General features: G+C 31.4%; 1 protein-coding gene across 1 annotated transcript in view; it reads left to right on the plus strand.

Moving 5' to 3' along the window:
* Positions 1-22,145, plus strand: part of LOC145286274 (protein unc-13 homolog B-like) — a 597,427-nt gene that overhangs the window by 532,000 nt on the left and 43,282 nt on the right. The window contains exons 44-45 of the mRNA XM_080135112.1: positions 547-618; positions 8,615-8,716. Coding sequence (XP_079991238.1) covers positions 547-618; positions 8,615-8,716 — 174 coding nt within the window. The remainder of the gene's footprint in view (positions 1-546; positions 619-8,614; positions 8,717-22,145) is intronic.

Below are 22,145 nucleotides of genomic sequence, written 5' to 3' on the forward strand. Positions count from 1 at the left end.
CTGAATACTTGATGCTCCACTAGGGCTATCAAGGATAATTTTTATTGTGATGCCATCACTAGATTGCCTACAACAGTTGGGAGATGGATAGACCGTGCCAGTTTCTCAACCTGGTGTTTTACCTCGTGGTACATAGAGCACCTCGCCTTCCCAAATGGTCACCCATTTGGTACTGGCCAGGGTTGATGTTGTGTAACTTCAGTGATCTGGCGAGAACCAGTGTGTCAATCTAATGGTGCTGTATGTGAAGGTTCTTTGCTAAGTGAGGTGGGCCAGGGTCCTTAATTACTGCTTGGTCTGAAATAATAAACTTGATGTCAATATTCTAATGCTGTCCGATCACTTAAAACAAATTTTGTAAGTTGAACATGTCTGATAAATGGGTCTAGCATGATGAACTCAATGGATAAATGTCTCTGAAATTGTTTTTGATTTTCTGAAGAACCTAATATTACCATTATTCGATTATTTTCTTCTAAAATATTAGTTCAAATATTTGTCTCAAAATTATTCTGTGATGTTAAATCTTTTTATTTTCTTTTGCAGGAATTGTGGAAGATTGTGATGCACACTATGGAAAAGACTGTCGTTCTTCCACCTCTGTCCGATCCGCGACAGGTACGTCATTTCAGAGAAACTACTTTCATTCTCAGAAATCAGAATATTGCTTATGGAAAAATAGATTGTGGGCAAGTTTAGTTTATTGTTTTTGATGGTGTACAGATGGTGGCTAAAAGTTTAAAAAAAAAAAAAAAGTCTGCCATCGTCAAGAGCAACCTGATGGCTCCCTTTTTGCTACTCCGAGATGTAGAGGAGGACACCACTCCTGTTCCAAAACTACTTACTTATCCATAATTTTTACTTTATAATACAAAATGTTTTGCAAGCGGGCATCAAGTATTATTTTTAAGCCTGTTGTATAAATCGATTCAAGATTGAACCCTGGTCTCCTGGCCCATTAGCTAAAATTCTTGACATTATGCTAAACTGACTGGTTTAGATGATGGTTGAACGCTGGTTAATTAATGATTTTCTTGAAAAAATGTTACAATAAAAATTATGAAAAATATTGAATCCTCGTATTAAAGAAATTCTTGTGCTTGTTTACATTGGTGATCTTTTTAAACCAACGCATTTCAGGTGAAAACATTATGTATCTGTATGTCATGACAAAGATAACATAAATTCCAAAAATCATGAAAAATGCTCCAGTAGAAAAATAATTACAAGTAAAAATAGAAATTATTGACTTATACAGTTTTTTCATGTTTGAATGTGGAAGAGCTGTGCAATCAATTCAATATGACAAACAAGTGTGATAACTCTTGACTTAAATTGGGTTAAATTAAGGGTTTCTTATTTTTAAAACCAATGTAATTGTGGATGGACTTTTGTTAAAAATACATCGAGCATATCTTCGAGTGGATCAGTTTTTGATATTTTTTATAAAATTTATACTAATTTTGCCATTTCACATAAGTACGTAGAGTTTTCACCTGAAATGTTTTGGTTTGAAAGATTCTGAATGTAAACAAGCACCGAAATTCGTATGAGATATCAGACTGCCTAATTGAAGTAGAATTATTTTTTTTTTTTAAATAAATGAGAAAATTGAATTTTCTCATTTGTTATCTTTGCTTTATTACTCAAGGATATACTTTATACTTTAAGATTGTGGATTTTATAAAGAATTAGCAGGACCCATTAACTGACATTGCTAAAATAAAATATAATTAATAATTATGTGTCACTGTAATTTTATTATCGAAATAAAATATAAATATTAATTATCTGTCACTGTAAATGAAATAAATGTAAACAGCAATGAAAATATGAAACTCCAATTTTTGTTTGGTAAAATAGCACGACAAATAATCGATAAACCAAGTAATTTGTTTCTTGGTGATGTTAGTAAGATATTAACAAAAATAGTACTTGTAATGAAGTGCAAATCATTTTTTTTTTTTTTTTTTTGAAACTCTGAAGTTGGTAATCTCTGGAGTGTTTGTTTTTGAATGATGTTTCTTTCATTCTGGAATGTCCGAATATGTAGATCTCAACCAATGAGATTTTGAGGGATGGGAAGAGGGAGAAATCATTCTTTGTGTAGGGGTAAAGCGTTAACAGTAGGCAATATGTATAAATTCACTAGTCTTTTAATGATGGAGTAGAAATAAAAATGCACACGGTGTAGAATCTGGTTGTAATAGGTTTTATTGAATAGGGGATAAAATTTAAGGTACTTCCTCTGTAGGTTATGATGATGATGAAGATGGAACTTCTAGGAATAAATGTAATGTTTTAATATAACGGAATAATGTGTCTGCAATGGAGTTCTATAGTTATATAAGCTAATGGCTAATAGCGTAAACATAAAAAATTTTTATGTGCCATCTGTTAATGTAAACCTACAGTATTTTAGTCCAGAGGGGAAAAATTGCGTCCCTTTTATTATATATAAGATTTCATGAGTGACATTTTGGGGTAACGCTGTGAAAAGATCAGAAAATTAGAATAGATTGTGATGAACCATCATTCATTCAAGGAAGTGGAAGATACGTGCTGTAGTTATTCCTCAACTCAATCATGACATTTTTGCCGCAGTCATCTTGTGTTTAAGATGTTCATGTTTTGGGGTAGAATTTTATGAATCTGGAAAACTCCTCTGGTAATTACTAATCAAAAACTAGAAGATGCGAAAGATTCCTTATCAAATTTGCAATTGATGAATGTTTTCAAATATCTTTTTCAGCCCTCCTCCACTAACGAGGATCCAAAAAAGGTATTTTAAAAGTGGAGGCTAATTAACAAATCTACTTGGTTCTCTTTCTCAATCTACAATTCTGATAAAACAATTTTTTCTGCCCTCACATTTGCTAATGGTTCTAACATTTTGAAATTTCTCAAGGGTTCTTTGTTGCAGCATGCTAACCTTGAATTTACTAACCTCATTGCCTTCTTGTTCTTCCTCAACCATCAACTCAGTTTCTATGGGTTTTTTTTTCTGTTTTTCTTCATCATTCTCCTATTCCTTTGTGGTTTTATCATCTTATTTCCCTTGGTTAGAGGTCTAACATTTTCTCATAGATTTCAATCTCGGTCTCCACTAAGATATTTGTTGATGGTTTGTATCCAAGTTTTTTGGAGTCGACAGATATTCCTCTGGCTCTCCACTGCAAGCTCTCTCATCATCTTATCCAAAAGTTGCTTCTCTCAACATGATCAAACCAACGTAGCTGACTGATCATCAGGAGTGTAGAAAGCTTTGGTATATTCAGCTTTGCTAACAGGGTTTGACCCGACTTTACATTGCCTATCCACCCAATCCTTGGTATTTAAGAGATACAATATGCACTTTTAATTATTAATAGTAAATAAAAACATAGCATTGAAAGAGAAAAAACAATTATAACAATGAAAGTGCTTATTTAAGAAGCATAAAACTGGTCAGTGTCCGAGTGAAGAAAAAAAAGAGTTGAAAGTTCTTTGGGTTGTTGAAGGTTGACCAGCAGTTATCTTCATATAGAGATCGTCAATGCCAGAGCATCCATTAAACCTTGACGAGAGAGAGAGAGAGAGAGAGAGGATGTCTCTTTGATGCTTCCTGGATTTTTTCTCATGGCTGATAATGTTTCCCAAAGAACTAAAGTTCTTCAGAGTATAGATGAAATTGATGTGCCTTGCAAGCTGATTGGTCAGCATGTGGCCAAATCACTTATCAAGAATATTGATTTGCAAGAGAAAATAAATTTACATACATAGAGGACAATAAAATTACAAATGAATAACACAAAACATTAATTTATTATAACCTGTTTAAAAAAGTTATGCACATTCAACATATAAATAACTGTTTTGATCTTTTTCTGCTATACATATAGTATTTTTAAAGGCTGTTATGTTATTCATGTCAATAGCAGTGATTTGTTTTGATGACAATATAGATGATATGAATGAAAAAAAACTTTCACATTCATGTCTGCTACACCTTGTCATTATTTAGACTGTTACTGCCTGCAAAACTGGATTTTACTAAACAGGCGCGTGACTTTCATTTCATTGAATGGAAATTTTGCTTTCAATTTCTTTTTAAACATTATTTTAAAAATGAAATAAATTTGCAGTAAAGGAAGAGATAGCTGATATATAACACCAATAGAATTCAACATATCATCCAGGTAGCAGAAGATAGTGTCTACTGTCAACATCCTATCATCAGTTGGGCAAACAGCACCCAGACATCTGCAACAAACTTGCACAAGTTCACATATATTCACAAACTGACAAAACAAAAGCAAGAAAACATGTGACACACTATGCCACATAGTCATACAAACAAATATATAAACATACATTCTTACTAACAATTTACTTACTAAAATATCTTTCATACCTTTGTGAATTACTGAATATGTATTTAATAACCCACATACACACACATATATACGTGTGTGTTTCTAATTTTTTTTTAGATGAAGATTAGAAATTTTGATTATTTGTATTTGTTCTCATCTTCTTGCAAGCATCTGCTATGTAACGGATAAAGTCCTACTAAGAATACAATTGCGAATTAAGACTTCTACCTGGTTCTCATGAAATGAGAGTATGCTACCTTTGTGGATTAAATAAAGCGTTCCATTCAAAATTCCATACAGACTCCTTAGTTTGACAAGATACACCAGTCCTGGATATGACCTTAAACTATATCCAGTGGTGAGCCCCAGCTTGCGGGCTTTGGGGAGTGTGGAGCCATCCTTTAATTGCCATTGCTCCCAGGTCCACTCTGACCCGGAGTTATAGTACCTGTTAAGGTCCCAACTATGGGTTAAATAGAAACTGGCTTGAAAACAAAAATATATTCTATTAAAAAAATTTTTCTTCAAAATCTGTGGATTCGGCATTAAATAACCTGAAAAGGGTTCATATGCCGTAAAACAACCAACCAACGACAAGATACAATGCACACGTTTTTCTTTCTTTTTTTGATGTCAACAACATTCACAATTATTCATAACTTTTTTTGTTTTTTTTTTGTCCATTTTTCTCATCTGACAGTTATGTCCTTTTAAATTGTGAATGTGCATCTTGGTACATTTCCAAACATGTGACCATCATCAATTTCAGCAAAATTTCTGAAAACTAACAAATATAAGTTTCTATGTTAAAATTTTCACTAAAACTTTTTTTTTCTGTTCGAAATATGGAAGCAAGCATTTCTTAAAATTGCTTCTAACTTTGCATGCTTTTGCTTTTGGGATTTGGAAAGCTTTTTGACTGAAAATAAAAGGGCAATGAATAAACTAAATATCACTTTTTGAATTGAGAATCTTGGAAATTCAATCATATAAAAATGGATCACCTCAAGAGCATAAATGTTTTCATGTATATTACAAGCAAAAAACTATCAACTGGCTATTAATTTAGCTCTTAGTATTCATTCACATTATGTAATATACATCTATAGACATTTTAAAAACCTAGTGTTCATTTTAATTACCTTCCTTAAGTTGAACATTTAAAAAAAATATAATTTATCCATTGATTTTTTTTTACTGACAGTTGTGTGTGTGTGTGTATATATATATATATGATAATGAAATTACACATGAATTACACAAAACATTAATTCATTAAAAACTGTTTAAAAATAATTTTGAAAATTATACATAAAATTAGCTGTTTTGGTCTTTGCTTTCTACTATATATATAGTACTAGCCGATCGCCCAGTTGTAAAATATATAAATTCATATATTAAAATCAAATCTGTTTGAAATTCTGTGCAGATTAGTGAGTTTTACAGAAAGATTCCACAAGTTCGACATGATACATCTAAAGAAGACCTGAGGTTACATTGATCGAAACGTTTGTGACAACAGTCGTCTGAAGAATCCAAATAATATGTATCACTTAAATGTGATATTTTAATTTATGTAGGTTTCATATTTATTATTATAGAGTCAATTATCTATTGATTATTATATTGTACCTAATATATTGTGGTGATTTTAAAAAAATAGTAAAATAAAAAAAGAATATATAACTTAGGTGCCATCGGCTAAAATTGAAACTATAACAGCCTTGGTCATTACTGTTTGAGCTATCATATAAATAATTAAAAATAGACTGATTTTAATATATAAATTTATATTTGTGCAATCTTTTCCTCACACAGAGCAGACAAGGCCACTTTTATATATATAAAACAAGTTTACAAAAAATGCAATCATTTGATCCAACTTGCACAGCTCTGCAACCTTGCATCTCGTAGGTAAAGAAATAGAGACAAACACATAGTTTGATATATAAAATTTGACTGTGCTCAATATATAGTGATTTCAAAAGAAAAAATGATTTTGGTCCCATGATCTATAATTGAAACTAAAGCATATAGCACTTCAGTCTAAGTCATTACCATTTGAGCTATTGTCAGATGGACAAGAAATAGTTGAAAATGAACAAACTATAAGATATAAATGTGCGTGAGTACATGAGCACATTAAGTCAACTTACACCTGCCAAGTTCCAGTTTTGTTTTAACCTCTCATCTACTTTACCAGCTAAAAATCCATAAAAGAACGATTCACAAAAAATGCAACCATTTGACCCTCCTGGCACAACTCTTTGACTTTGCATCTCTGAAGAGATGCACTTTGAAAAAATGGAAATGGACGAACAGACATAGTGAGTTTTATAAATAAGATTTTAAGACTGTTTAATTTGATTGAAATAACAGTGGTCGGTTTTGATATTAATATAGATAATATCAGTGATAAAAAAGATTTCATGTTTTAGATAAATTTAGATACATTATTTCAATTTATAGAAAATAAATTGTCTTATATGAGACTAGCAGTGAGACTCGACGTTGCCCGGAAATGAATAATGACCAATGAATGTTTCACACTCTCATATTTTTATTGTCATTGAAATCTGTGAAATTGCCCATTTTTCAATCAAATCGATTGATTGGCATCTCTCGTGCAGAGCACCGGGAGAAAGCTTCACATGCCTCCCCGCAGTGTAGTCTACATTGCACTGTAGAGAACCTACCGTTGATTTTATATAATTATTTTTATATATAATGGCTTGAATTGAGGTTTAAAATAAAAAAGTCAAGTATCATAGTACAATTGTACTTTAAACAGAAAAATTCATTTCGAACATCCTCCCCTCATATCAAATAACCTATGTGTCAGCCCTTCTGGCTTGTGTGATAATAAAATTTCTTAAATGCTCTCGTGATGTTAGGCTGTGTAAGGTGTTAACTTTGATCAAAATCGGCCAAGCTGTTTTCGAGTCCGTAGGGAACAAACTCTCTTGCTCGCACACATTCAAACACACAAAGTTCCTTTAATAGAATAGATTCGAACCCTAAAAGATGGCATAAAATATAGGAACTGAGATTAAACACTTTATCCGCACAATAATTGATAAAAAATTATTGCATTTTTTAACTAACTTAAACAGTTTATCAATTCAGTAGTGATAGCAAATTAAATTTTTTAGTTTTACATATAGATCTAATATAGTTTGTGTAATAAATAAAATATAAAGAAAAGTTTCAATTTTGATTTAAAAAAAAAAAAAAAACGTATGTACAATATAATTTACTAAAAAAAAAATCTTGACTTATTTTTATGTTCAGTTTTTTTTTTGAAAAAGTCCAAATTATTATATCTAAATTGTTATCCTTTAATTTTAAATGAGTTTTAAAAAAGGTTCAAGAACTTATGAAATCGATAAGGACATCAGAGATGTTGATTCCAAATCTGCAGTTAGTTTGTCTCTTAGACCAATTGTTTAACTGTGATACTGTGATGCACATACTCACAACTTAGGTAGATAGAAGAGACTCAATGCTCATCCAGTGTGATGGTTTGCGTTTTACGTTTCTGAATTTTTCAGATGGCAATTTTATTATTTGGATCCTTCGGCAGCTGTTCTCTCCTGAGTGTTACTTTCACAACATTTCAGTTGATGTAACCTTTGACCTTCTTCAGGTGTATCTTGTCAAACTCAGGGAATCTGCACATAATTTCGAATGGACCTTCATGTAAAGTTACACTCTTTGATCCTCGGTGCGGGCGACACTCAAAATACAATTGCAATTTACTGAGAACTTCTACTCGGTCATGGCTGATGGTACCAGAGTCAGCTACGTGAGCGTAAACAAAGGTTTCTGTTTGAAATTCTGTGCAGATTAGTGAGTTTGACAGAAATATTCCACAAGTTCGACAAGATACATCTAAAGAAGACCTGAGGTTACATTGATCGAAACGTTTGTGACAACAGTCGTCTGAAGAATCCAAATAATATGTATTTAGTTTTTATTAATTTATTTTTATATACAAATTTATTTTTATATACAAATCCCATGAACTGAATTTGTTAATTGAGACTTGAACACAAGCTGGTGAATTTTGAACAAGAAATTATTTTGGTAAAGGTGTGCCTTACAATTATTTCATGCAAATAAATTCCTTGCCATTTTTACTTGCTTCTTGTTTTTCTGATCTTTATAACGTTAAGGTTTTTCTTTGGCGCAGGGCAATTATGCTTGTTTCTTGGGGCTGTATAAATGATGGAAATTTCTTGCTTTTTTTGCTATTCCAGCTGCTGCTTCTTCCTGGAAATGCACAAGCCAAGATTGAGGCCATGTCCAGTGCATTACTAACCCATGTTAGCCAAATGCCCAAAGGGGTTCAGATGATCCAGGTGATGCTCAAAAACATTTCTCTTTTTCTTCCTTTCCTTCCACGCATTCTTTGCTTTTCATTAATGTGTGTGGGTGTGTTATAAGTTTTTAAAAATAACTTGTTGGATTGATTTTTCTTTGGGTTCAATTTCTTGTGTTTTTTTATCAATTTAATTTTATTTTTAGATTTAAAATTTCGTTTGGTTTTATTTATTTTTATTTTGTTTATTTTTACCAAATAAATTTATTATTTATTTTTATCTAATGAACTTATTTTATTTGTTGTTATCAAATGAATATATTTTTTATTCTAATTTTTTTCCTAATTATTTTCAGTTTCTCTTTTATGATAAATTATTTTTGTGTAACTTTTAAAACATCTTTTATCCTTTGTTTTGTGAGTGTAATAATCCTTATTTTTGTATCCTGGATTATTTTGCAAAAATCCAGGAAAATTTCATAAGAATATCATCAACAAATGGAAAAATATATTCCAAAATTATCACAATTGTATTTTTGTTTTTTTTTTTAAAGAAAAGATACAAAAAAAAAAAGAAAAAAAAAAAACATGTATTTTATGTTAATTAAAAAAGCAAATTAATATTTTGGTTACATCTTTACCAACAATGTGTGGACGATATTTGTTTGTAAGATTACTGCTTTGCAAAAATAACATTACTTGGCTGAGTTTGTCTTCATAAATTATTCTGTTTCACTAAATGAACTCGTCTAGTTTTGAAACCCCATTTTTTTCCTAAACAAATTAAAGCAAACTCAATGGGGGACAAAATAGGCCACTGTTCTTCTAGTATATCTTACGTAATGGAACCTGTATTTATATTAAAAATAATAGAAACATTCATATAAAATAGATTAAAGGTTATGTGCCTCTCTCTCTCTCTCTCTCTCTCTCTCTCTCTATATATATATATATATATATATATATATATATATATATATATATATATATATATATATAAATTTGGAATTAAATTCTGTAAATTAAAAAAATTTATTACAAATTTATTGCATATATGCACAACAAATGAACTTCAAAAACTCGATTGGATTTTACGACTTTGCCTCTACTCTTCATTAAACCTAACTAAACCATGAAATATTCTTTTTTTAATCTCGGCTTTTTTTTTAGGCTTTTCATACACGCTTTTTAGTTTTCAATCTATGTGCTAAATAGCAAAATTTATGACTGCCTGTGAATATTATTTTGCTAAAAACATTTCCTCTGATGAATTGAGCCGTTTACTTAAAATCCATGTATTAAGCAAAAAAAACCTTAAATTTTCTATTCCTTGTCAAATAATAAATTTGTTGTAAATTTTTTAATTTACTGAATTTAATTCTAAATTTTTATTTATGCTATTGCTCTATCTCGTACATTGAGCTATTTTATCTGGTTAGGATTGTCTTGTAAATATGAATATCAATATTTATATGGACTTTAAGTTTACAATATTATACAATCTGTAATCTGAAAGTATTTAAAAATTTCACTTAATATATAATCTATATATATATGTATGTATGTTAGTTCAGTACTCTTCAAAGAATAGATGTAAGCAACAAAATTACTTAATTTCAATGTTTTTTTTTTTTGGTTTTTCTAAGCAATATGACAGAAAATATTGAATGTTCTGATTGCAAAGTTTTGCAAAGATGTGCTATCACAAAAGCTTATCAAAGATTATTCGGAGAATTGTTTGCAAGCTTTTGACCTTTTGTTTTGGAAGGAATGGCTTTGACCTGTGAACTGTCTTCAGTGGGTTTTTGTTGCAATGTGGTGAGGTCAGCATCAACCAAACAGGAAAGTAAATTGGAAAAGGCAGAATGACTTTTGGTGAGAGACTTCTGGACTTTTTTGCGATGTAATCAAACCATGTCCAAAATTGTAAGGTAATAAGGAAAAGGAGATAAAACTCTGGGACTAACCCTAAGCTGGTTTAACCAGCTTCATCCAAAGGAGGAAGTTCCATGGAAGTATGAAATTCACAAGCTGTCTCTAGTTATAGGTATATCACCGTTAAGGGAGATGATGACATTAGTTTTTTGCAACTCTTGTAGGAAGGTGTCAACATCACCCTACATACATCACCTCGTATTCCCAAATTAATCACCCATCTGGTACTAACCAGGCTCAAGGTTCTTAACTTTGGTGATCTAATGTCAACATGATTATGCCATACATAAAAGGGAGTTGGCTGCATGCAAGTATGGGCTTCTGTTGAGATGCAGTCAATTGGTGTCCAGGATGATAACATTGCAAAAGAAGCTGAAGCAGCGAGTGTTTGATTTTTATATAAGCTGATTTACCTGATATCTAAGGGAGCAGTGATTCAGTCACCATTTAGCCAATTTAGGCAACCTTTGAACAGACAGGAGGTGCTTTGGAATTAGCTAAAGAACTGCTAGACTTTGGAATTCTCTTCCGGTTTCCTGCTTCCCCAACTATACTGACATATATCTTGCTGCTAAACTCCCTATGGACTTTAAAAACTATTTTAAATATTTGTTCAGGAGTTACTTGTAGTGGGAAGTATCTTCATGCCAAGTTGCCCAGACAAACTCCTGTACAAAAAGAACTTAGACATTCAAGAATAATGTCTAGTAGGCATTTAAATTCTCTCCTATGGTATTCAAATATTTTCCAGCAAGAATTCAGGTGCCTGCAGCATCAAAACTTAATGCCCAAATTAGATCCTCTCAGTCTGATTACACACTGACTTACAGGAGGAATAGTTCACACTTTAAGTGCCAAAAATAGCAGCACTAATACTCCACCAGATCAGATGAATTCTTGTCATAAGACCAAAAGACCACAAAAACAATATATTATAAGTGGTGAATTGAGGGAGGAGGGAAATTAATCTTCACTTGTTTATGAACCAAACTTTTGAGAGATGAAGAAAAACTTCAATGGAACACTTGAAGATCCATGCATCTCGTGTAGAGATCAAGTGTGAGCTCAAGGAAGACACCCCTTGATTTCTGACAACTTGATTGAAATTAATCCATAAGTTTCACTAACTCAGAATGCAGATGTGTTTTCAGTCTGAGTCATTTACAGAAGAAGTGTGGTGACATGATGTCACCTTCAGTGACAAACTACAGTCTTTCTGGTCTTCCAATCATTTTCAATTGTGGGTGTGTCTTTTTTTTCACTAATGTCAACATAGTCGAATTTTGAATCTTTTAATTTCTTTCTGATGTTTTATTTTTTCCTATTCTCCTGCTGATACCAAGAAAGTTTTAAATCTTATTTATTCTTCCTGCATGGATTTCAGGAAGAACTGTCTGTTTCATAAATATGGAGGTTTATAATCGATTAAACACATTTGGTAATGGCCAGGTTTAACATTGCATAACTTTGGTGATTTAATAAAAACTGATGTGTTGACGTGATTGTCATATATGGGTGACCATTTGGCAATACTAGGGGTTGTATTTTGGTAATTTGGTAAGTATAATACCTCTGAGATTAACACCAATGCTTTGTTCCAGGTCATTCTTGGGGAAGGTGGGGCACTTATTAATCTCCCTGTGATATTCTGAGGAGGGAGTTTACTACACAATGGGATAGATGAAGTTTTTTAGTCCTGGTAGAGGCAATATATCTATGAAATGGCCGAGGAGTTCTGTTGAAAAGCAAAATTGAATAGAGGGAGTCAGTTGGCCTTGTATGGCAGTCTTCCAATTTGTCATCAACCAGCACAGAAGTTGTAAGGCTAAGAAAACTGTCATAAGAAATGCTCATGACAGTGTGCAATCTGGTGTTATCAGAGATAGCGAAAAAAAAGTAATCAATTATGCTAAAAAAAGGAAGGATGGTAAAAATAAACACTGTTTTCATGAAGACAAGCCTCACAACTCAAGTAAATATATACTAGCTGGCAGCCTGGCATTGCCTGGTTGTACAATATGCTTAAACATGATATTTAAATTTATGCAGATTGCATATGTATTATTTTAGAATCAATCCTAATCAATTGATTATCATATATCATGAAGAATAATTTGCCAGGTGGACTAATTCACAAGACATTAGAAAAATAAAAATGTAATAGTGATAATTTCTTAATTTTATTTATTGCGGAATATTATCCTCAACTTTTTTTTTTTTTTTTAGCCCAGAGGAATAGTTGGTCGAAACGTCGTGAAACAACTTAAAAAAAAAAAAAAAAAAAAAAAAAAAAAAGATGAGAATAATAGTCCGCAATAAATAAAATTAATAAATAATAGTCATCTCAATGAATTCCGATTAAAAAATATATAATTTCGTTCATCAAATTCCATCTCTGTTTACAATATCATATCAGCTGATATTTGGGCTTGACGATGAATGCCCTGGAAAAATCACTTCTGATTAATGTTTAGTTTTAAAATATGCAAACACAGAAACGGTGTGTGGATATTTAAAATAGTATCTCTTCTTTTATTGTAACTTGAACTCGTTAATAAGAAAAAATTAAAATAGTGAGATACACTAGAGCTTGAATAAGGGATCATTTGATCTGTAATCTCAAATTATAATAATTCTGTTGTTTTATTTTTTTTGCAGAAGAAATGATTTGCTGAAATTATCTCTCTCCTGGCCGATGTAACTTAAAATATTCCCCTGTAAAAATTATTCATTTTTATCTATAAGAGAAAAAAAAAAAACTATTTTTAAGATTTGATTTTTTCAATTTTCGATACTTATCGGATGAATTTCTATACAAAACATATCTAAGAACACTGCCAGACATATAAATTAGCTTTGTGTGAAATTTGCAAAAGATAAGCTCAGCCATTTTGGAACCTATGAGGAAAGAACACACACACACACACACACAAAATGACTTATATATATATATATATATATATATATATATATATATATATATATATATATAATGCATAAATTAACAATTGAAAATTGCCAACAAATATCATCCACATTCTATATCTTAAAATGTACAATTTCTTTGCATCCTTTTGCCTCCAGCATCTGAATGTTAGCATGTGTTTTTTTTCTTTCTAAACTAATCATGTCCACATTCACATCGTGAATCTTTCATAATTTTCCCCCTTTTTACATTGCAGAAATAAACAATCAAAAAGGGGATAACTGTTTAAAATTGTTTTTTTCCTTTCTGTTCCTTAAAAAAAAAGGTGTTTTCATGTGTCATGAACAATAAAAAAAAATACATTTGTTCCTTTTTCCTTAATATGGTTTCTTTTTAAAAATGATGTATTCAACTGATCTTTCATTTCGTTTGAATCAGGTATTGATTTCTTCAGTATCTTTCTAGTTAGAATTTTTTTTTTTAGAAAGACATTAGATACTTATGGGAGAGCTTATGTGAAGGTTGCCAACATCCTAAGTGAAAGTGTTTTTGTGGAACAAACTGGATTTGAACTTAGCACACCCAGATTGTCAGACCATATCATTAACCACTTAACCCCTGTCACCTACCGTTATTCAGTTCTACCAAATATCTAATAGATTTTAAAATCATTGAAATCCCATGATAATTAGACATCTGTTCATGTAATATATTATAAAAACTATGTAGACGTTACTTGCTTGTCACTGTGCACATTTTATCTGGCGTGGGGAGATGAACAAAATAAGTATTGTCTGTTTTTTCACCTCACCTCTCTTCTCACTCTTTGCTCTCTCTCCTACCTCCTCTTTTTTCCTTACCTCCTCTTTTTTCCTTACTTCTTTTTTTTTATACCTCTTCTTTTTTCCTACCCTTTTTTCTTTCCATATCCCTCTCTCACCCCTATCCTGATTTAACGGTCTTTGCCCAATTATATACATAGAATACGCATCCCATGAGTAAAATTAAAAAGTAAAACACGTTTATGTCATCTTACAAAGATTAAAATCAAAGTATAATGCTATTAAACCTTATGTCTAGAATCCTTATTACAATTTTGATCAAATTCCATTATATGATTTTGATTCTATAAAATGTCTACAATTTATGTCTTAAGTTTAAGGGGTCTTAAGGCAAACTTGAAATTCAAAAAATTCTTGCTTAATTGGTTAATTACGGTCATTGAGATTAATTATTACATGCTTCCAGCATTTCAAGCCTTCACGCGTCACAACTTTTCCATCACCACAGGACTATTTTTATCGACAAATGCCTGAGGGAGTATCTATACACAGATGATGTTACAGAGTCTTAGCTTTGTGCAACAGCTAAATCTTTCTCTCGGTTCAAAATGTTAAGATCCAGCAACAAGCAAGAGCAAGATAGCCAGCAACAAATTAAACTACAGACCAGCTTAATGCGGGTGCTGGTCTCCCGCTTTATGGTTTTTTAAATCAGAGATTTGCTTCTCCTAGAAAGGTTGCCTTCACCATGGCTTACGGGAGCCTTCTTCACCCCAACACATACATACATACACACAAACACACACATATATAAACTGTTTATAATAAATTAACAAGAATATTTGGCATTGCTCAGGATTGAATGAGGATTGCTACTATGTATTTTTCTCTGTGCTCCTAGCACCATACTATTTTTTGGTTTTTGTTTTTACTTCCTCCTTTCCTCGTTTTGTACCGTTTTGTATCCTAATGATGACTGGCTGTGATCCCGTTATGGTTGTTGAACCCTCATCTTAGCTAAACAAACAAAACTACTCATACATGAAACACCATAGCTTGCTGAGTTTTCAACATTTTATTTATATAGAGAGTGAGGGTTTGCTCATGGGGAAGAGACCACATAACCAATTAATTATTTTCTTAACTTTCTTACTCTTAAGGATGGGAATTGAGAGATGCAGAAAGGCAAAATTTTCAGGTAACATTCGCTTAGATTATCTGTACATTACCAGATGCATTTCATCTGCATCACTCCCCAACCAAGACTGACTAGAAACTCTGTTCTCTTGCCTAAACACATGACATCATTTCTCCTGTCATATTTTAGACACCTGCATGTTTTGTCTAGAGAGTTGACCTTTGGTCTCCACTTCAGTCATATAACCTGTTGTTAGGCACACCATTTGCTGCCAGGTTATTCTGACATGTACTAATATAACCCTTGCCAAAATGCATACTAATTAATTGCTACTTATAGGCATAAGGTCCCAATATTTAACATGTAGAAGGTAACAGAAATTTCAGATCATTTTCATTGTCTTCCTCAGAAAATTTTATATATAATTTTATATCACAACACCATAAGTACAATTTCACATCAAGTGTGTGTGGCAATAAGTAAGCAACATTCCTAAAGTTTTAGTAAGATATTTCTTTTGCCATAATATATATTTGTCATGGTTAATAACATTAAGAAAACATGAATCTATCTTCTTAGTGGACAAATCATTAAATGAATGTATTTATTTATTGAAACTCGCAACAATTTATATAATTTAAAAACATATTCTCTTGCTTTTTACTGTAAAACTAATTGTTAGTAAAATATTCTTCAAACGAAACGAATGTCACTTTTAAATTCATTCATTTTAAATAGTAACAATTGAATAGTAACAATTAATATTCCATTAAAAATTGTAAAATATGTTTTAAAACTAATTAGGTGGATTAGAAAGCAAACTTTCATCTTAGAATAATTGATTGTAAAATGAGTTCCATTGAGATTATTTTAATACAGCAACATTACTTTTTTTAAATTTGAATTTCATTTTTTATGATCAGACGATCCTATTAAAAATTGGTCTGAAAGTATGTGTGAGTGTGAATAAGTGCATTATTCAAGTATGTAAGACGGCATAAAATTGATCTAAATTATATAGTGTAAAAAGCAGGTTTATATGAAATGAGTTTTTAAATGAATCAGAGGAAAAATATTCAAGCTAAAATTTTATGGCTATTTGTATATCATTGAAGTTGCCTAAAACAAAACAAAAACAAAATAATAGTTAGAGAGCTTCACCACATGCTTGGGAACAGAATTCTTCCAACCATCGTTGTCTCGGCACTAAAGGATAATTATTTTGTTGTCATCATATGTGATTTAGTATCTTACACTGAAGTACTTGCTTGGATTTCATTAAATTTTGCTTAATAAAACAAAACGAAAAATAATAACCAAAGAAATATTTATGTGCATACTCCAGAGAGCTTTTCTTGAGAACAGAATTATAAAACTCATCATGGTCTTGGAAATTGTAAAAAAAAAAAATTTGAACAACTTTGAACTAGGAGACGATTGTTTCATTTTGTCAGCACATGTGATTTAGTAGATTATGATGAAGTAGGTCCTGAATATGACCTTAAACTATATCCAGTGGTGAGACCCCAACTTGTGGGCTTTGGGTAGTGTGGAGCCACCCTTTAATTGCCATTGCTCCCAGGTCCACTCTGATCCGGAGTGGTAGTACCTGTCAGGGTTCCAACTATGGGTTAAATAAAAACTGACTTGAAAACAAATATATTCTATTAAAAAAATTTTCTTCAAAATCTTTGGATTCGGCATTAAATAACCTGAAAAGGGTTGATATGCCATAAAACAAAAACAACCAACCAACCAACCATGATGTGAAGTACTTGTTAACAATATCTTCTGAGATAGTTGTATACAAAAACCTGTACATTTGTACATTTTTCCACTCACTGGGTGTTTCTTGCCTTAATTAGATGATTATCTTTATGGTTTTTATGATCTCAACAAAATACTTGGGCAAAATATGGCATAGAATAAACTTGATATATAAATTTTTTTCTTCTAAATTTTTCAGAATATACAAATCATCCAATACTAGTTTATTACTTTCTGTTAATATTAAAAGGTAGTAGAAGTAAAATTTCTGGATCTCAAACTTAAGCTAGTTTTATGTGCAAAACAGTCTCTCTTTCTCTCTTACAGAGATATACGAGTTCATCTAAAAATGCTTTTTTTAACTTAAGCAAAAAAAAAAAAAAATGGCGGAGCAGGGTGACTGGCTGAGCCTTACACAGTACCATCACACAACAAACAAATGGCATATTATCAGTCTTCCTCTCACCAATTCCATGGGGGAATAATTTTGAAAATGCATTTGGTTTCTTCAGACTCAAAACCCTGAGAGATTATATTAGACTAGCTTATTTGCCAATGTTTCACTCCTGACTTCCTTTTCTATTACAGCATTTCCTTTAAACTTAATTTCTAGTGGAAATGTTCTGTTTCTGCTTAACTCACACATTCTATACATCATATTGCTACAAGTATATAAAAACATGAGTTAATATTTTGTTTTTACTTTTTCATATTCAAGCTGATTAGGGGCACAGATAAATGCATTGAATAAAAATACTTTACTTATTGACAAAATAGTGTTTGTATTTCACTGGTTTGTGAGAAAAAATAGAGAAGCCTGAAGGTTTGGATTAGAAAGCGTAGCAATCTCTCAAATAAATAGGCATAGAATATTTGCTGGATAAATTTGGAATTGTTATACAATTATTCAAGTAAATTAGCTACAAGTTTTTTTATTCATAGATTGCATTAAGAACTATGATATATAAATAATATATTCTAATAAAGTACAAATTGAGTTTTAGAATGCTGATTTTTTTTTTAATGGAAACCAGCATCTTCCAATGATGTATCCTAAAAATAGTTTTTTTGTTTTTTTAACTGTTTTTAACTTTATCATAACATAAAATTTGGTGCAAACCAATATAGAATACGGGAAGGTATTTTTTCATGGTTTTATATATATATATATATATATATATATATGAATCATGTATAAACATCTTGTAACACTAAATAAATTATCAGAAAAAAATGCACATAATTCAAACTTATGTACTTGACAAATTAGAATATTTGATGTTTTATTTCATCAAGATAGTCACTCGTCTGATACCAGCCAAGCTCCACGTCACTTAACTTTGATGATCTAATGAGAATCGGAGTGTCAATGTGATTATGTTCAGAAAATTTTAATTATCTACCCATTGGCACTCTGGTTCTTGTTAGATCACCAAAGTTAAGTGACATGGAACTTGACTAGTACCAGATGAGTGACTATTTGGGTATGCTAGGTACTGTATGTCATCTTCTCATGGCTGGGATATACATGGGTTGGAGACCACTTGTGAATTTGGTATTCCCTGTAAACTTTCTCCTTCGAAGGAAGCCAGAATAACCTGCCCAGTGCTAAATACCATACGAGGTATTATCAGTTCAGAACATGTTAAGTCTTGCTAAGAATGACCATGTATTACATTGACTTTAATGTATATGTTGTAAATTTCTTATGAGTATAATTTATATAGTTGTTAAAAAGACATTTGATTTATTAATAGCTTGTCTATAGTAGACTATAAAGACAGTAAATGGCACATGTTATATATAAATTAAATATACAACTATATAAATTATACGCATAAGAAGTTCAAGAATATTAAACACATGGTGAAACCTTACATTTACTCTCTTGACTTTTTTCTGTAACACAATATGCTTAAATGCAGCTCCTGTTCTTAGGATTGCTGGATAATAATTTAGAGTTCTGGTTTTAATTTTCAACCACATACGTATGATAGTTGCTACGGAATATTTTGTGGATGACAAGGTTTGGGACTACCTGTTCTGTTTTTACTAAGCATTCTAGGTACAAAGGAAATAATTCTAGCCAGAACATAATTTCTACCAAATGAATATAGTACTAATCATTTTATAACTAGGTTTTATTGGCCACAAACGAGGATGAATTCTTTGTCATGAATCGATATTTCTTGCCTGTTTATTTGGTCATAAAAATCCAGTCTTGTTCGACAGCTCACTTCATGTTAGTTTCTATCATGGGTTTTCACTTTTCTTTTGCATTTATTTTGTTTGAGTTTCCAGATTGAAAATCATTTAAACACAATATAAATGCATATATAAATACATTAGAAAAAAATGTTTGTTGTAGGCTTTTTTTGATAAAATTTGATAATGTTTATAATTTGTATTATTTGCATTATTATTCTCATCTTGATTGTTATTTTCACAACATTTTAGCTAATGTAATTTTTTTTAACCTGTGAATCTTGAAATTGAGAATGTATGATCTACTGCAGTCGAGGAAAACAAGATTCAGTCCAAATTTTCATATCGGTTCCTGAGTTTGACCTAAACATTCTGAAGGTTTGGTAATTTTTGAGATGAGGACCAATAGTATTATTTGGAAAACTATTTTTACACCTAAAATTTTATTCTTACAAGATTGTGTTGATGTTACATCCAACCATCTTCAGGTGCATCTTATGAAACTCAAGAATCTTTATATTGAATTCAGGAATGTAAACAGAAATCTGTCTACCATATTTGAAGAGTTTCTCTGAAACATTTCAGAAGATTTTTTTTTTTTTTTTACTAGGGTGGGAGTTCACCATGTAATCAAGGATTAAAGAAACTCGAGGATAAGGGTTAATGAGTGTCAGGTAGCCATTGGAACAAAATTGTGATTATCGGTAATGGTAGAAATTGGGTAGTATATGTTTAAGAAGATAGCTCAACAGGAATTTGCTCACATTAGACTTGAAAACAGTCATAGTATAGTCAGCTGGGAAGCAGTTCCACAGTATTGTGTTCCATAGAAGGACAGTTCTTGAAAAGAAACTTTGATGAGGGAATTTGATTAGTTTTAGGCATAGATAGATAAGGGAAATGGTTAGCAGTTGTTGTAGCTAGACGAGTGTCTGCTGTGAATGCTTTACAGGAGCATAGATAGAAGTTTAGTTGAACACTTGCCATGAAAATAACATTAGAGCAGATATAATAAACTCACTATGTTTCTTCTGTGAGAAAGAGGAAGTGGGGTGAAGAAGAAAGCTTCACCTACTAGTTTTCAAAGCCGATTTTAAACCTTGTCAAAGCAGGAGTAAATAAACTCTCTGGAAACATTTAATCCAAGTCAATTCCCCCAAACATTATGATAAAAAACTGTGTATGCTATTCTATGCAAAGGTGAAACATGTCACCACAAATAGTAAGGTTGGAATACTGGAAAAATCATAATACATAAAGATATTGGATAGTCCTATGTGGGTGACTACAGATGAAGAGAAATCCTCTATCCTTGTGGGATGAAGTAAACATTATAGACAGAAGAATGGTGGAGAGTAAGATATCTCACAGAAGCAGCTCATATGTTTCATGACAATGGCATTGTAATTAAAACTTGTATAGAATTTAATAAATATGGAAACTGATAATTGTAAATTAGAAAAACTATAATATATATAGTAATGAGTGTTATTACACATTTTACGCAGATTAGGTTTAAAGTTTTATGAATTCATATGTAATTGATAAAGTGACAATCATTTCTAAGTGACAGTCTTCTGTAGTTTGAAACTTCAATCCTCACTGTAGGTGGTACTTAGATAAAAAATATATATTTTTTATGGAAATCGCTAGAGACAAGGCATGAAGACATGTGATGTGAACAACTAACAAGAAAGAAAGATGAATGACAGACAGAAGATGCCTATTGACCTTAGTCTTGTAGGGAGGAGGGAAACAGTAAGCAGAAAGGGAGTCCTACAACTTTGAAGTTCTTGGAAAGAAGCTATTGGAATAAGAAACTGTATTACAATGAAATACCAAAACAGCAAATTGATGCAGACCTCTAGACTAAAAAGTTTAATGAGCTGGAACAAAGGAAACAGGGAACAGCTGAGGCTGTTCTGAAGAACACATGCCATAATAGTATATATATATATATATATATATATATATATATATATATATATATATATAAGACTGGGACATCATGTCTGTGAGTTGCAGTGAACAAGGGTGGGTCCAATCAAATTACATATGCATTTCTACACTTCAAGAACCCTCAAATGGAATAGATTCACCAGTCCAAATATAATAACAGTACTCTATATATATGGTCTGATAGTAGATCTTTAGAAATAAAGAATAGCTACAGGTGTGAGAAAGCCTTCAGGGCAAAATTAAGATGTATCTTATCAAATTAAGGAATCTATACAGAATTTTGAACTGAACCTTTTATTTAATCCATGTGGATGGGAGTGTTAATCAGTTCTCTCTATCGCTCTGAACAATTTCTATCTGAATTAAACTTAAACCAATTAAGATTTTTATCCTCATGGATTAAATAAAGAGTTCAGTTCAAAATTCTCTATAGATTCCTCAGTTTGATAAGATGCACCTTGAGAAGGTTAGAAGTTACATTGATTGAAACATGAAAATCTTGTTCAAAACCAGAAGAGCAGTCTTAACATGTCCAAATAATCTGTATTATTCTCATCTTGCTTTTTGTATTCACAACGTTTTGAATGATGTAACCTCTAAGGTTGTTCTTTTTGAACTTGGAACCTTAAATTTGAAATTTGGTACAGGTTCCTGAGTTCAGTATAAACATTTTCATGTTTGAAAATATAAATCAGTTATAATGGTGTAAGTTTTGAACTCTTCGTTGCCAGTGTTGTAGCCTTGCAGATTAGTAATA

This window comes from Euprymna scolopes, chromosome 10 (assembly GCF_053919585.1).
Source record: "Euprymna scolopes isolate OS-2025 chromosome 10, ASM5391958v1, whole genome shotgun sequence".
Lineage (NCBI taxonomy): Eukaryota > Metazoa > Mollusca > Cephalopoda > Sepiida > Sepiolidae > Euprymna > Euprymna scolopes.